Source organism: Azolla caroliniana, unplaced genomic scaffold (genome assembly GCF_043228905.1).
Source record: "Azolla caroliniana isolate FFs.n. ecotype wild unplaced genomic scaffold, voAzoCaro1.0.p SCAF_3, whole genome shotgun sequence".
NCBI classification, from domain to species: domain Eukaryota; kingdom Viridiplantae; phylum Streptophyta; class Polypodiopsida; order Salviniales; family Salviniaceae; genus Azolla; species Azolla caroliniana.
In genome coordinates, this window is record NW_028230438.1 from 25,063,378 (window position 1) to 25,081,097 (window position 17,720).

General features: G+C 36.9%; 2 protein-coding genes across 3 annotated transcripts; one reads left to right on the forward strand and one right to left on the reverse strand.

Moving 5' to 3' along the window:
- Positions 1-906: 906 nt before the first annotated feature.
- UPM1 (urophorphyrin methylase 1) lies at positions 907-5,395 on the reverse strand. Its single transcript, XM_087317307.1, has 7 exons — positions 5,137-5,395; positions 4,100-4,446; positions 3,559-3,636; positions 2,598-2,667; positions 2,241-2,310; positions 1,739-1,946; positions 907-1,494 (listed from the first exon to the last, which is right to left on the reverse strand). Exons 1-7 carry the CDS (start codon positions 5,378-5,380, stop codon positions 1,327-1,329), a joined length of 1,185 nt encoding a protein of 394 aa, XP_087173433.1. The 5' UTR covers positions 5,381-5,395; the 3' UTR covers positions 907-1,326.
- Positions 5,396-12,381: 6,986 nt separating this feature from the next.
- Positions 12,382-13,970, forward strand: LOC147866819 (uncharacterized). 2 transcript variants are annotated; one of them, XM_087317541.1, is made up of 4 exons: positions 12,401-12,428; positions 12,462-12,503; positions 12,913-13,113; positions 13,840-13,970. In XM_087317541.1, the coding sequence occupies exons 1-4, from the start codon at positions 12,417-12,419 to the stop codon at positions 13,909-13,911; spliced, it is 327 nt and encodes a 108-aa protein (XP_087173667.1). In that variant the 5' UTR covers positions 12,401-12,416; the 3' UTR covers positions 13,912-13,970. The 2 variants fall into 2 exon arrangements, with proteins under 2 accessions (XP_087173665.1, XP_087173667.1); XM_087317539.1 differs by having other exon boundaries at positions 12,382-12,503.
- The last annotated feature ends 3,750 nt before the right edge of the window (positions 13,971-17,720 follow it).

A 17,720-nucleotide genomic window follows, 5' to 3' on the forward strand; every position in this document is an offset into this window, starting at 1 on the left:
CCCATATAGATTTCTTCAATTTCTCATTCTAGAGATTACCTCACTAATTTCTATTATGTGAATATGAGAACTCAACCCTTTCTTTGCAGCGTTATGGTCTCAAGCATAGAAAATTGGGTTTGATGTTGCATTCACTATAAGAAAATAGTTCTAGTTTAATATTGCTTGCTAGCAGATTTCTTCTTGCAAAATAGCTTTAAACCATCAACATTGCCTATTATTCCTTTGATGTATGATAACATTTCCTTTTAAGAGTCAATGCTAATCAAGAGTAGCAATTCATGCCAAGTTGTTATAACCAAGAGTAGAAATGCATGCCAATTTGATTTTGAAAATTCAAAATTATGTCATTTACAGTTGTTAGAAGTTCTTTTAGGTATATGAATTTCAACCCGATTCCCAATCCTAAATAGTTGTCTTTCTCACGTTCAACATTGTATTTGCCTTCCAATTTTAAAGCTCTGTTACATCCACTGACATTAATAACACCCTCTCAAGATATGAGAAGCTTCTTTATAAGGCAATCCCGACTATTTCCTTAACATAGGCTAAAGTACATCACCACAAACTCAAAATCTCATTTGGCACAGCCCAACAATGAGATGTATAATGCACAATATATATATATATATGAAACAATGAGATTTCCAATCAAATGATCAGCTGAATATTACAAAATGTGACACCTACATCTAGGAATCAAAACTATTTCCTTAACATAGGCTAAAGGACATCACCACAAACTCAAAATCTCATTTGACACAGCCCAACAATGAGATGTATAATGCACAATATATATATATATATAAGCAACAATGAGATTTCCAATCAAATGATCAGCTGAATATTAGAAAATGTGACACAGACCTACATCTAGGAATCAAAACGTACCATCTTCAATCATAATCAGCCGATATGTTTTTCCCTTCCCTTATTATTACTTTTATTTGCTTTTTCCAGCAAAAATGTGTCGTAAAAAATGAGTCTCATACAATTTAAGACTATCCAATAGTTCAAACAAGAATCAGAATGAGGGTCCTTGGCATTCCCATGGGTGTGCATAAACACCACTGTATTAAGTGGCCTCAATGGACACATATATAGACGATCGGAGTATACAAACTTCTATAAAGAAGTCAAAGTGGCATATGAGGTAGAGTGGATATTTCTATTAAGACAAAAGTGGATATTTCTATAAAAACCCTGTCAAGAGAGCATGCAAGCCAACAACAGCATTGATATTTATGCTTTGAGGGTTTTAACTTTCAATACTTTTGGATTTATGACCTTAGCAGTATAGGGTTTACGGTGTAATCCTAACATAAATCACAACATTTTAGAGTAACCTGGAGCAACCGGATTTTCATGTTCTCCCATGGCCACATGCATCCATGAGGGTGAGAGAGCGACCACATGGCCGATAAAGATGAGGGTGGGCGACACAAGTTCAGCCTCGTTAACCTTATCTGGAAGATGTCGCAATTCCGCAAATACCTGCATCAATGATAAGATGTTTAAAAAGGAAGACAAATAGATTGCAGGAATGTCACAGACTTGCGAATGTCTTCTTTTCTCTCTTGATTTTGTTGTTGGAGAAGGAGAATTTTAACCTTGAAAATGGGATTTGAAATACCCACCTATGGCTTTACGGTTGCCATATATAAATAGGATTCCCAACTAGAAGGGGGGAGAAATTGAAACAAAAGAAACTTATAAAGTGTATTGAGCCAAATATTACCGTCCGTTGATATACAGTGGTTCCCCTTTCTATTGCTGCAGCCGGCGTGTCAGCAGGAAGACCATTGCTTATGAGTTTGGCAGCTAGGCTTGGAAGAGTGGATAAGCCCATGTATACAACAAGGGTCGAGTCTGGATCAACTGCTTGCTCCGCAATGAAAAGTGGGTCCACGCTGCCTTTCCTCGAATGCCCCGTAAGAAACTGGACACTGCAAATAGAAAACTATTATTTAGTATGATTTTACTTGTTTATTTACATTTACATAAGTAAAAGGTCACATTGGATTCCAATAAGTTTCTTTCCTTTATATATACGTGTATATAAACACATGTATATGTATATGGATTCCAATAAGTTTCCTTCCTTTATATATATGTATATATATACATACATATACATGTTGTATACAGATAGATGTATGTATATGGTATGTGTATTGTTTGTTTCAAATTGATGTAAGATGGGAGTATTGATTATGGGTTTGGTCCTTGTAAGTTCCAACCTATTGGCGATGCCTCTGTGTGTTAATGGAATTCCGAGCTCCGCAGCAATACCGGAAGCAGCAGTTATTCCTAGTCCAAAATATATATAAAGACAATATATAAAAACATGAAAGTTAATATAAAGATCCAAAAAATAATTCTTAACAAATGCCCACAAAAAATGAAGCTGAAAACAAACTATGGACAAAAATAAAGTCGAAATCAAAATACTGAATAAAATATGTCAGAAAACAATATATCCACAAAAATAACACCCTTGGGAAAAAGAGCCTAAAAACAAATACTCAACAAAAAAATCAAAAAGAAATTTGAGAAGTGTAAAATAAATAGAGGAAGAGGATGAAGATGAAGAATACCCGGTACAACTCTCACTTGAATGCCTTTCTGTTGCAAGAAATCCATTTCCTCTCCACCTCGTCCAAACACCTGAACAGAGTAGAATGGCAAAAGATCATGAATATCATTTCCTCTTCCATATGAAGAACATGCCCTTCAATCATGCAAAACTAATTAAACTAATTTTTTATTAATGACCACTCAAAAAGAAATTGATTGACTATAGGATTATTATTTACCACCAATTAAGATTATATGAGTAATCTTAACTCTCAGCCCTTGGTCCCGTATCGAGATAACAGCCATCCATATTGAGGATGGAACAAATCCATCCACATGCAAACTAGCATATCTCTCAAGCCTTGTAGCCGATTCCTAAATAAGGTTATGAAGTACAATTCAAAATGGAAAAGGAAACCCTACCCGCAGTTGCAAGCATTGTTACACTGCTACAATGGTAGCAATGTAACATGAGTTTGCACATATCTCAGATTTCATTCAAAAAAAGAAAAATCCTAATGGTATCTCAGAATATTAATTTGGCTCCATATGTGGTGGTACTGCATCCTGAAAGGCTGAGCTAAGTTGATCTGGACAGGAGACAACCGCAAGCCTAGTATTTGAAGTATTAAAAGCAGGAAAGTAGGATTGCTTCCTGCGTTCACAATATGGGACAGTTTGAGGAATGGCGAATCTGGACTATGTATGGGCAAAGCCATTCACATTTTAATAATCCTCTCTCTAGCCTTACCAATAAGCCTTCTTAATTAGAATTCCTACGTTTGAACATAACATTGCTCATTCTATACCCTATCCTTAAAAGATAGATAGAGCAGCTTATGATGTCGCACAGTATAAGGAGTGTTCATGAGTCCAACATGAAGTTTAAATTTAAGTCATTTAAATAGTGACCCTGGTTCATAGCTATAGCTCTCATATGCAAAAAGAGATACTAAGAGATAATCCTTTTAAGGAGCATACCAACGGATCTCCACCTTTCAGCCGAAGAACAATGGCCCCTGCTTCAGCAAAGCTCAGCAGCAGTTGATGGATTTCGTCCTGAAGACCAATTAGCTATTCATCATTGAGTGTATATTGCAGAATTCTTTTTAATAACCAAATTGAAAAATGACAACAAAACATGGCAGTAAAAGAAAATTCAAATTATAACAAAGCACGGTGCTAAAGAAAATTTCCATTAAGAATCTAGTACTACTATCAAGAGAAACATTGATATAGATACTATGCCATAGTCAATATTAGGCAGGATAGAAACTTGACAATTTTCATCCTGAAGATTAACAAACTCTCATCATAGAGAATCTATGGCTGAATTTCTTGGTACAAAAATAGAAATAGATAATTACACAAAGCATGATAGAATCAACAAAGTTTCAAGTAGATTCGTCAGTAAGAAGCTATCGCTCAATTTCTTTTTGAGTGCTGCGATTTAAGAAAAAAAACATAGTAGAGACTAGACATAAAAGGACTATTATTATGAGCATGATCAACAGCTAGCTACCTGAGTGCGGCTGTGATAGCCAGCCGTTTTACCCACATAAAGAAGGCGGGCCCCAGAGTGAACAAGGTCCAAAATCTCTGTGGAAACAAGACGATCATACAAGACCAAATCCGCTGTTTGCATAAGCTTTAATGCTTTCACAGTAAGAAGGTCAGGATCCCCTGGTCCCGTTCCAACCAAAAATACATTTCCAAGGCCACGACTATTGACCTCCGCATCATGGTGTCTTCGTACTTTAGAGAGGAGGCCAAGAAGTTCCTGAAGCTCAGGTAGACGACTAGCTATATCATGTTCTTTCTCGTTGAGATGAGGGTCAGTATCTTTAGGATTGTTCACGTGAATTTGGTCTGTTTCCATCAGAAATACATCGAAAATGAGAAATCTCAATTATGGGTAGAAACAAGAAAAACAAGCATCTGATTTCTCTAAGGATCAGAGAAAAATAGATAGATCAACTGATTTAATTTACTGGTGAAAGGCAAGAAAGACAAAACTGCATATTTTTTCACAGATTCTTCATGCATTTCATCCACTTTGCAAACACTCTATATGATGGGTTCACTTGTTCTCTATATGATCTATTCAGCTTTGTGGGCTCTCTAGGGTCAAAATGAGCACCTAAGCCGACAAAGCATTAGCATGTTCAACGTTCGGCTTCTACATTGACTCTATACATGGCTCTACCTCTATATTTCTGCCATTTTTTTCCAACAGATACTATGATAATGTAGCTCTTCTTCGGGATTTCATCCTTAAACCATCTATGCAAGTTATATCCTAAATGATGCTTTGTCTCTAGCTCTGCATTTATTTCCTTTAAAATTTCATCCAAAAATGATCATCAAACAAATAAAGTGACAACTCGAGAGCCCCATCGATCTGTATTTGACATATACCATACAAAAAACACGCCAAAACAGAGGGAAACACTTAAAGCCATAAACTGAAGCGCTGTATGAAATCCTAAAACCTAATAAACACCAAAATAAGCAATGGAGATCATTCAAGCTAACTTCAAAGAAAAGGAAATGGCTTACCTCTCTCACAAGACGAAGGAGGAGGAGGAGGAGGAGGAGAATAGATTAGACCAGGAAGGGAATGTTGAAGCTTTCCACGGCCACAGAGAGGTTTATCAGAGTGACGCTCGGTGAAAGGAGAAGCAAACCCTCCTTTGGATACCGATAAAGAAGAAGAAGAAGAAGAAGTCGATGACGATGAAGAGGCGAAGAAGAGCTGATGAGGAGGAGGAAGAAGGCCTGGCAATGAAGCAGCGATCGCCATAGCTGAATGAATTAGAGGGATGATGGGCAATCATGAAGGCACAGGTTTCTTGTACTCTAAATCAATGGGTCAACATGCGCGACCTTTCGATCTCTGGAGAGCTCCAAAACTCCATCGTCACATCACACCCAAAAAGAGTAAGAATCAGAGACCACACACACACACACACACTCTCTCTCTCTCTCTCTCTCTCTCTAATTGGGCTCTGTTCTCTCTCTCTCTCTCTACTTCGGATCTGTTCTCTTTCTCTCTCTCTAGTTGGGCTCTGTTCTCTTTCTCTCTCTCTAGTTGGGCTCTGTTCTCTCTCTCTCTCTAATTCGGCTCTGTTCTCTCTCTCTCTCTCTCTCTCTCTCTGTCTCTCTCTCTCTCACACACACACACACACATTGGGCACTATGTATTTGTGAGGGGGGATCCTAGAAACCCTAGAAACCAAGGATATACACATTTTTCTCTTCTTTCGTGATCTCGTCGAATCCGCCACATTTCTATACGATGTTTGTGACCTTGGGGTTTCGGCAAATCCTTTGAAACCCTAGAGGTGTTCGGGAGAAAAACAATGATATCGATCCATTGCATTGCCATTATGTACATATTTAGATGTGTGTGTGTGTGTGTCGGATTTGAGGAGACATGAGGCGCACACGTGGGTGTCGGTTCCTTGGGTCAAGAGTTGCAATGTGATTGGCTTAGAAGGTCGGGCATCTCCCTCGTGGCATGTGTGTGTCGGATTTGAGGAGACATGAGGCGCACATGTGGGTGTCGGTTCCTTGGGTCAAGAGTTGCAATGTGATTGGCTTAGAAGGCCGGGCATCTCCCTCGTGGCATGTGTGTGTCGGATTTGAGGAGACATGAGGCCCACATGTGGGTGTTGGTTCCTTGGGTCAAGAGTTGCAATGTGATTGGCTTGGAAGGTCGGGCATCTCCCTCGTGGCCACCAGACCGGTACACTACACATGAGTGGCCGGTTCCCTTGGTGTATTGATTACTACTTATTGTTATGTTAAGTTGTTTCCAATATATACCATTGTTGGTAGACAGGTCCCTCCGGATGGGAAGGGAGAATAACAGTGCCGACGAACAAACTTGGCCGAGGCCGATAGGCCGAGGCCGAAACGGTATGAACCGGATGGGGAGAACCCGACTTCGGAGAGTCGGATGGTGTAGGCCCGATATGAACCGGATGAGGAGTACCCGACTGCGGAGAGTCGGATGGTGTAGGCCCGGTATGAACCGGATGAGGAGTACCCGACTTCGGAGAGTCGGATGGTGTAGGCCCGGTATGAACCGGATGAGGAGTACCCGACTGCGGAGAGCCGGATGGAGCCCATCGAGGCTACATTTGTAAATAGCCGAAAAGTCATATTAGTATAAATATGACTTAGGGCAAACTTTTAGAGTTTTTTTTGTGTGTAGTTGTTGTTTTTTGTTGTGATTCTTTGTTGTTGGTGCAAGAAGAAATCAGAGCACGTAACTGTACAAAGAGAGAGAGAGAGACGAGGTCGTTGCCTCTGTTGTAACCGCCGCCTGTGGCGAAGATCCGAGAGCACGAGGTCGTTGCCTCAGTGATCTCACTGTTGTATATTTCTACATAGTGACAGTTTGCAGCTTGTGGGCTGCCGTGGTTTTTTCCCCTATTTTGGGGTTTTCCACGTATACCTCCTGTGTACCATTTCTCCTCTTTTGTGTCGCGTTTCATTACCTGTTTTTCTGTGTATGTAAAGAATCTCGGTTGTGGCCGAGCGTTGGACATAAGGAACGTCAAGTTCTCAACAACCATTATGCTCGTTTCTGGGTCAAGTTGCAATGTGATTGACTTGGAATGTCGGGCACCTCCTTCATGGCTACCGGACTGACACACTAGGCGTGAGCGGTCGGTTCCTTTGTTGTATTACTACTTATTGTTATGTTAAGTGGTTTCCTACCATGCTCATTTCTAGGCTAGATCCCATCACATCTCTCATTCATTGCATAGTTGGTCACCTATGTCGACTTTTAAAAGATATTTGTCTTGTTGTGTATCATCTATCTAGGAACATGGACTCCACAAAGTGCTCACCCTAAAAAGATTATCCATATCACACTGAGTGGGAAGAGTTGGCATTACCCTCCATATATGGGATAGTTTCCCAACAATAAACCTTTTGCTCGCTTATGTACATCTTTAAGATGGACACATAATTATACGAGAATGATGAAGATGAATTAAAACATCGAGATTATATTCTTATGAACACTCATCGTGTATAGTCCAACCACACAATCACTTAATGTGGCTATGTTATGGATCAATATTTGCACCACTTCATTGACTTACCACAACCATCCAAATAAGAAAACTCGGTCACAATGTTGTGTCAAGGGCGGAAAGCATGCTTCGTATACGGAGAGGGCATTTTCATTACTTTCAATGCTTCATTAAGGCCGACATGCATTATTCATGTATGGAGGGGACTTGCGAATTGCTATATTTTCATGAGTATACAAGTATAGAGGCATGCATATACCATCACAACTTACAAGTATGTATTGGCGTAATTACATATCACTCCCTTTTATGGGAATGATATTGAGGAAGGACATTTCATCTCTAGTTTGTATCGTATAGTTTGTTTTAAACATGAATTACCAATAACAATGGACTTATTATATTACCACGTATAAATATTCAAATATCATTAAGCATGTGATCATATAACAATTGCTTGTAACATATATTTTAAAATATAGTCATTAACGACCTATATTTTTTAAGCCATTTATCTATGTTACTTCTCATTTTCTATTGTATAATAAGTATCTGTTAACATATATGTTATGGAGTGGTCTCCTTAGTTTTCAGATAATTAGCTTTGGTCTGGAGTGACATTGTCGACAGTGGGGGTTATGCTAGTCTTGGATTTTGTATTACAAGGGTCTTGTTTGATCTCCAAAAAGTGACTCATAGCTAGGGCCAATCCTCCCAATCCATCACTCTTTCGCCCATTACTTCGTTGCGTTCGTCTCTTCTACACATAAGAAATTAGCCACCGGTTCATTAAAAAACATAAATGTTAAGATCTTGTTTTATAGACATTTGATTACATTGTTAACAATGCATTGTGTGAGACACCAAAATGTGAAAATGTTTGCTTCTCACATATAATGTAAGGCACTTCAAGAAAGCCCATGAGAAGTGGGCCTAGTATTAGAACTTTTATCTTTGAGACACAAACTTGGTTTTACAAATCCTTTCTACAAAACAAGGCTAGAAAATGGCACGCCATGTTAATAATAAGTCATTCTTCTTACTAAAATAAAAGGGAACAATTTGCAAGCCTCAAAGTTGAGACTAGTTAATGTTGAGTTTGTGGAAGATGAGGGACAAATAATTAAACAAATAACTAGAGCAAGCAATGCACTAATTGAGGAAAGAAGCCAAACGAGAGGGAATAGGGAGGGACATAAAACACAATTTTGGAAGACCAGGTGTTATTTGTCGGCCTCAACCCTCGAGCAATAGGATGCCAAATTTTGATATCCTAGAGAGAGAGAGAGAGAGAGAGAGAAAGTGTCAACTACATCTAGAGAGAGGATACATATTGTTAACGAAGAATCTATACCAGTTTTTCAATATCATATGTGCAACAACGAGATGCATTAATGGTGAAAAAAACATTGTAAATATGTGCAAGGAGATTTTATTTCCTTTTTTGTAACAAGATCCATCTTATCAAGATAATGCCATATGTTTTGGGAAACTAGCTTTGTTTCATTAAAAAATCATGACTTAGTTGTAGTATAGGATTTCCAAAATGTTGACACGACAATATCATACAAGAAAAAATCAAGAGAACATGGTAAATATCTGTAATCTTAAAAAGTAGATAAACTTAAAAAGAGGAGGGTGAACAAGTTTGTGATTGATTGAGATTGTTCCATGAGATATTCAAACCAGGAGAATAAGGAGATAGAAACTTGATTTTTTCATTAGAAATACTTACTAGCAATGTCCTTTGTCATATGCCCAAAAACGGAAAAGTTGGTGGGAGACACTGAAGGTGAAGGATTTCAATAAAATATTATGCAGGACAAACATATTTCTTTTCAACCCACTTACAAGAAACATCCAAAATTCTTGATAAAAACTAGAGTATCAAGAACTAGCTAAATATGCTAGTATTATTTGGGCATTCATTGTATAAGCGTTGACTTTATATGTTACTTTAGGCATGCCACTATTTTAGATATGAACAATTTTAGTGCTTATAGATTTGTCATTCTAGATGAGTTGCCTCGTCAAAAAGAAAGCTTCATGTAACACTAAAACATGACAATATATATAGTGATAGAGCTCTAAGTTTGCAACATTACCCACAATGGCTTTAACTTTAAAATTTCATCATACAAATAGTTTGAGATATAATGTGCATAGTATTTTCTTTCTTAAAACATGGCTTTACAAGTCGTTGTCTATTGTCTTATGACAATGCTAAAATGTTGACACCCCATTGTAATTTTAAATTAGTCTCGAATTACATTGTACATAATTGATAATATATTGTAATGAACTTAACTTAACAGTGAAAGTTAGCTTACCTTTGTGTCAGTTGATTGTTTAATATGTTTGATCGTTGTTATAGGAGGAGCTTGCTTTCTTTCAGACATGAATCTTTCCATTAGTTGGTTGTCCTACAATTGGAAATCAAACAATGAATATTCACAAATATGAATAAAGAAAGGACTCGATTAATCAGATGTTGTATTTATTAATTTGGAAGAATGAGGACTTGTTGTTTTGCAAGCTCTAAGTTTTGCTCCATTTGGAATTGCACAAGGTCATCCCTCTCGTCCACATCCATCATCGATTGTAATTGTCTATATATTAGCATTAGTATTATTTGTGATGCAAAGGCCGAGTAATTGAATGGCTCGATAACATAAATTGGTTGATAAATTGAATCGAGCAATTATGCCTAGGCTTTTTCATATGTTATTATTATTATTATGCTTTCTTTTGTATTTTCTCTCTTTATGTTTCTTGCTTTATTATTTGGATTATAGTTTCTTGTACAATGCTATGGCATATACATGCATAATATGTTATTTCAAGACAATATATTACAAGAAGTTGAGAACCCATGAAGAACGGATACAAGTAGTTGAGAAACCCTGAAGACCCTCACATATACCCATGCAATACGCATACGCATTTTCTTTTGGAGCCCTCAACATGACAAAAAACCTTTCTTCTGTAGAATTTTGTGAAGTTGTCAGCACAAAACATCAAACAACACTATTCACGTATAGAATTTCATTATTGAACAAGCAAGTTACAAGCTTTTGAAGTTGGATATATTGCACATCTATGATTATTGAGTACAACACTACGATGAAATAAACATTAATGTCATACTAAGAATGGTTAGTGCAAGAGGGGAGCAAGTGAGAATATAAGCTCAAGATAGATGTAATAATATTATCATTAGGTTTGCAAATTAGATTGCCTTATATAGGCTCACATACAAGAGGTAAGGCCTCATTTAATGAGGTCACATGAGCATTGAATGTTATAATGGGGCCATGCGTTTTAATGGAGTAGCATCTAGTGCTCCACTTGCCTTTTCTGTGGGATTCTCTCGTAACTCCTTTTGACCATATTTAAGATTGAGTTCTTAGGGGTTTAGAAGAGAAATAGATGTTAGTGGGTATTGTCAGAAGAAGCCAATGCAAAAGTTTCATGAGTGTGACATGTGTGAAATCACAAAATACTCTTATGGGATCAATGCAAGACCACCCGCAAAGTAGATAAAATTCATCTCACAACCATGTATTGTAGAATGTTGTGCTCTCACATAGCCTACTTAAATCCAATGTTGAACAAGCTATCCGAGTTGGCTACCGTAAAAGTATAGGTGTTAACTTCCTTGGTTGGTGAAATAGACCAAGAGTCTATGAAAAATCATCGCCCTCTAATGTTTGAATCTTCATTAGCGACCCTCCTTTACTATAGATTTAACGTGACATAGTAAATTGTAACAATCCAGCTCTAGCTACAGAATCTCAAACATACACTCTTCACAACTATACGTAAACACAAGCTTGATAGTCTATAATAATACATCAATCGTGGCTCTCCATGAGCAACCCTTCTGGAATATAGTGTAAGTTGTGATGGATAATGCTAGAGTGTGAGTAGGCTACTACCACATACGAGTTAACACTTAGGCATGTATTGGATGCTAAGGTTGGCACACCCCCCAGATTGCCTTGCCTTTCGAGTAGGGACAACATCAAAATGGCGAGAGCTTGACTTGGGAGTGTTAGAGGGCCTTGTAAATACGATAGAGATAGGCTTGTAGGAAAGTAGAGAGACATGAATGAGATGAAGTATTATTATCTCTGGTGGGGGCAGACGATTTCAGACTGAGCTATAGTATAGGGTTGCAACTAACGTGTTCAAAGCGGAGTGGGTGGGTGCTGTGAAGAGAAGGAATGTGGCTAGGACACGCTTAGGACAAGCCGTGGCTAGGAATATCAATGTTATTTTCTTCTTCGGATGCCTCTCGCAATGGTGCGTGGATCAACAAGTCTTCACCTGAACCTAGAACCCGAACCCGGACATGGGCATGTGAGCGCACACCTGCGCATGCACATTATGTTTTTTTTTTTTGTGTGTGTGTGTGTGCAAATTATTTTGCTTTTTCTAAGAAAGAAAGAAAGAAAGAAAGAGATTTAGCTAATGTGAAGCATAATAATATGTATGTTGTGGCAAACTGTAAACAAACAGGTGGCATATCTGCATGTCCATGGAAGCAAATTGAATACATGATTAACCAAAATGATTCTTCTTCTTCTTCTTCTTCTTCTATATAAAGAAACAGAAAGCTTCTCTCCCTTTGCTCTGTCTTAATCCCTTGCATTGCTTTTTCTGGATTGTTTTGTTATCTCTATTTCTAGTGTTTTTTCTGATTTATTTTCTTCCCAAGATCCTTCCTTTTGTGTGATCATTATCTGCTCAACAGAAGAAGAAGATAGAAGAAGAAGAAGGCGGTAAATGGCGTCAGAATCTGCTTCCCAGAAAGCTCATGAGACCAAAGAGTCTGCTTCCCAGAAAGCTCATGAGACCACGGAGAGTGCTAAGGTATCTTTTTCTTCGTTTTCTTAATGGTAAATTTCAATCCTAGCTAATTTTCATGGAAACCAGCTTGCTCCCCCTTCCCTTTTGGATTTGACATGTCAAATCCATTTTTCCTGGGATAATGATAATATGTTGGGAGGATGGAAGGTTTAATCTACATATATAGATCAATGAATTGAGTCGATCATAGGGCACAGATCTCATGGGGGATTTTTACTGCATGTGTTATGATGAAGGGTGTGTCTGCCTGTCTGTTATGTGTGCTGTAGAAAAATCTCTTTTTTCCCACAGATGTATGTAGAAAGAGCTCTCTTTTTTCCAATAGATGTATGTATATGTGTTATATAGAAAGCTCTCTTTCTCTTTTTATGTCCAATGGTTCATATGTATGTGATTGTGGTTGTTTTTGTAGGAGAAGGCTTCTGATGCTTCAAAGATGACCCAAGAGAAGGCCACGGAAGCGAAAGAGGGAAGCAAGGGCATGGTCCAATCAGCTCAAGAGAAGGCATCAGAGACGGCACAAGCTGCGCAGGCCAAAGCATCGGAGACGGCACAGGCGGCTCAGGAGAAGGCCGAGCAAGCCAAAGAACAAACTGGAAGTGTGTTGCAACAGGTTCGAATGTTAAATCCCCTTAAACATACATACAAAGAATTAGTATGTTTAAATCCGGATTAAATTGCAAAGAATCTTGTTACAAGAATTAATCAGAATTAAGCTGCAAAGAATTTATCAGATTTTTTTGTTTAAATCCGGATTTCACTGCAAATAATCTTTTTGTTTGAAGAATTAATCAGAATTATTTTGAAGAATTAATCAGAATTATTTGAAGAATTAATCGGAATTTAAGCTGCAAAGAATTTATCGCATTTTTTACTGATTAAATTGCAAAAGAATCTGGGTTCAAAGTATTAATCAGAATTAAATGGGAAACAATCAATCCGGATTAATCTTTTTTTAGTACAAAGAACTAGCAATGTTGCCTAATTTGGGTTTGAAGAATTAATCCGAATTAAATTATTGCAAGTCTTGGGACTTAAATCATCCAAATCCCAAAACCCTAAACCTAAATCCCATTATATGTCTTTTTGAATATAAGGAACACATTAATCTTTTTTTTGAGAGAACAATGAATTAGTATGCTACATGTTGTGAATGTATAATATAATAAAATGGGTTTGAAGAATTAATCCGAATTAAATTATTGCAAGTTTTGGGACTTAAATCATCCAAATCCCATTATATATAAGGTATCTTTTTTTTGAGATAACAAAGAATTAGTATGCTACATGTTGTGAAATGTATAATGTAATAAAAACCTGCCTGATTCTGGCATGATAGGCAAGCGATAAGGCACGAGAAGCCGTGGAAGCCGTGAAGAGCTCTGTTGGAATGGGTGGAAACAACCCTTAAAAAAAGAAGAGAAGAAAGTGTGTCCGGCACCAGAGAAGGGTACTTTTTGAAAATAAAGGCTCCATGAATCAAAAAAACATTGAAACAGATTTTTATGTGAGATTTTCTTGGGAGCTATTGAAAATATATACATATTATCACTTGGATTATAGTATTTTGTTTTACTTTTCAGTTTGGAGTTTAAATAAATAATGGCATGTAAATTTGGGAGTAAATCATGATATTGTGAATGAAGCATAATAGTTGGAATGGAATTTGTGATATTTTTTTCTATTGTTACCATACATATCGTGGCACGTATCCTAAACCTTAATCTCTACTTTAAGTAGAAGTGATTGTGGAATGAACCCTAAACCTTTAATCTAGAGAAGTGATTGTGGCATGAATCGTAACCTTCGTGACCGTAACCTTCGTGACCTAAACTTGGAAACTCTAAACCTTGAATGAAGTGGAAATGATTTGTGGCACAAACTCTATTGTGATTGCTCACTTTCACAGCAGTCAAATAAGTTCATTTTTACACTTGAAGCGCTAAAACCTTTAAAAGATGTGACGAGGCTTTGTTGCTTCATTTATAAATGATGTTTTCTTGTAGCCATTGCAAAGTGGCTTGTAACATATGAGTTGTATATTATTCTATGTACTTTTTCTTAACTAATGGAAGTAGAATTTTTTTGGAAAAAGAAGTGCTCAATCACTTCTATGTGGCGAAAATGTGGCACGCACCCTAAACCCTAAACCTTGAAAGGATGTGGGTAAATTGCAAATTATTTGTCGAGAGAAATGTGTGGGTGCTTGTCAATAAAGTTTGCTTGTAGAAATTGAATATCGTATTGTTAATTTATTGTTTACTTGTTTTCCCTTTTGAAGAAATGTCAAAAGACTTCATTTGAGGTCAGCAACGTGGACTCTCTACCTCAAGTAGGGTTTTACTTGCATTTTCTCTTATTTGTGGTGAAGTTTTGGTATCTATGTTTAAATTCAATTCACTTGTCCACTCGGATTAATTTCACTTTGAGGGACTTTGTATACGTTCCTCGAGAGCTTTGTTAATTTCCAAGAGCTTGTAATTAGACTTCCATTGAAAGCAAATCATTAGCATGAAGAGGCAATTGTAGTGTTGATGAGCGAATCAACTATGTAAATGTTGAAGAACCAAATTGTTTGCCATCTCTTTATTCTCGTAGCTATGCTTGTTGCTTTTTTATTCTAAACTATGCGTGGATGTTGATGTACAAATCGGGAAAAACTGGTTTCCTAAATCTCGAAGGGTGACTTTTTAAAACAATTGTTACACACCAATGACCAACTCCTCACACCAATAGTATCCAAAATTTTGTATGGTGATTCAATAGGCTATAAATTGTGGGATGGGTTAACAAGTTGCGATCCTCCGTTGAGGCTTGATCATTATGATGTAACATTCAATTGTTACATTGGATGCTCAAGACCAAAAGAGGCAACGATTTTGAAACATGGGGTAGTTACAAGATATTCCCCTAAGTGTTATTGGAGCTTTCATTTGATTGTGTATAACATTCTGTAAGAGGATACAATCTAGGAGTGAATATGACATATGTTTTGTCGATGACTTTTGTGCATGCATATGCAAACAATACCATGTGTTTGATTGTCCATGGTTTGGAATTTGACATCCAAAAAGTGTGACAATTATTTGGGGTGTATTTATTGATTGAAAAATGTAAAGAGCCGAGTATTCATACTCTTTGCTTGTCTAATAAATTATTTTAGCACGCTATTGTGACAATTGGTTATGGCCTACAACAATTAAAATACAAAATGCCCTAGTAACATTGGAAACATCAAAGTTACCCTCATGGAGAAAAGGTAAAACAATTAATGTTTCTCAGTGACAATCCATTGTAATTAATCGAATTCTCTCAGCTTTAACGTCAACTCTCACGTGTTTTACAAGTCTCACATTCACTATGTCTTTTCATTTCTTTTTCTTTGTAATACTTGGACATATACTAAAACAACACGACAAATTACAATACAAAAAAAATAACTCTTGGTATCCTTACTCCAAAGGATATTGAGGATATTCTGGGAAGGTGTTTAAACAATGTAAGGTTATGTACAACTAGCTTGACATCTTTGTAACTTTCTCTTTCAAATCATAACTCACATGCTTGATTTGAAAGAGAGAGGGAGAGAGAGAGAGAGAGCTATGAAGCATGTAAGTTCAAATGTGAAAGGGAGTGGAGTGTAGTGTCATGATAATCTATCATGAAACTACAGTACCCTTACGTTTACCATTTTTCCTAGCATTAGTAACGTTAATCTTTTTTATAATGCCATTGTTCCCGTGAATAAGCAACATACTTTCTATTTCCGTTTGATTATTTTGCATATGAGTGAGTTTGTTGTGCTAATTGCTTATCATTTTAAGGGGAAAACCATTTAGAGTGTAACGTAGATTTCGTCTTTGGCATGCTTGAGTCTATGAGTGGTTTGACCCATAGTTTGTTTAGAAATTTTTCGTAATTAGGGTACAATTTCAGGCGGTTTTTACCTCACTAAATAGAAACATTAAATTACCCATTCATCACTAAATATGCATCTCATGTTGAAATGTGCTCAATTACATAAACCTGAAGACCATGAAGCATTGAAGCATTTAAGTTAATTGTTTGTGGTTGTCATATGTTTGGTAGATGTTTCCAAAGAGCATGTGTGCATTTAACCAGTGTTGGGTAACGTGTTTTTAAAAATCAAATATTTGTGGGCCATTTGAAAGCAATATTTGTTTCCCAACAATTGCCAAGGCAAAACAATGTTTACCTGTATTGGTTGTTCCACTAGAGGACACTTTTTATTCAATTGTTTTCCATTGATTTGGTTGATTATATTTATTTATATTGAATCTTGAACTTTGGCCATAACAAAAGAATGATTGTACTCATATCCAAAAGGATAACATGTTTAGCTCGGTGAGGCAAAGATAATGTATATTACATTCATGTGGCATGGTGATTGACATAGTCACCAACCAACATTATCTTATTAACCTAATGCAGCAAACCAAACTAATGAGGATGATAAATTTTATGCACAACTCACAAGATTGGTGTGGGTAATACAAGAAGCCTAAATTATCTTGGCAACAATTATCATCCTCATATGTTGTAAGGCCAAGGTATTGAGTTGTAATGGAAGTTAGTGGGGAGGAATAAAAAAGAGCTTTAGAATCACTCAGCTTTGATCCTTGCAAATGGATACAAAGGCCAATGAAACCATGTTACCATGTTTAGGATGGACTTCTCTTGGAACTTATAACATTTAGTTCTCTATGTCTATGTGTTAACTATACTTTGGAAGTGCTAACTTTAACAATGTGATGCATTGTAAGGCATGATCCCAAGGATCCTTTGTTTCATAAACACCTCACAAGAGAGGGAATTGTGTCTCGCATAATAGCTAAAGAGCTGATGTTCCATCAAGCTAATCATCAAGTGCTCAATTTTTATAGCTTTCAGTAACATATCCATGCATATGTCAAATAAAAAGGCAGAGTGAAATAAACAATCCAGAGGCTCTCCGTCCCTGAACCAGCATACAATATTGACACATTTATCACAAAATTAAGTTTACCAACAATGAGTAAAAGTCTAAATAACTAAACTTACCATCTACCTAACTTTATTTCTAGATTTGTAACGTTTATTTGTTCCAACCACCCATTAAGATTGAATCACACCATAGTAAAGTTTCTTGCAACAATCCTTCACTACATTTTAACTATAAATAAGCTTTCTAGATAATGTAGCTGAAAGCCAACAACCATT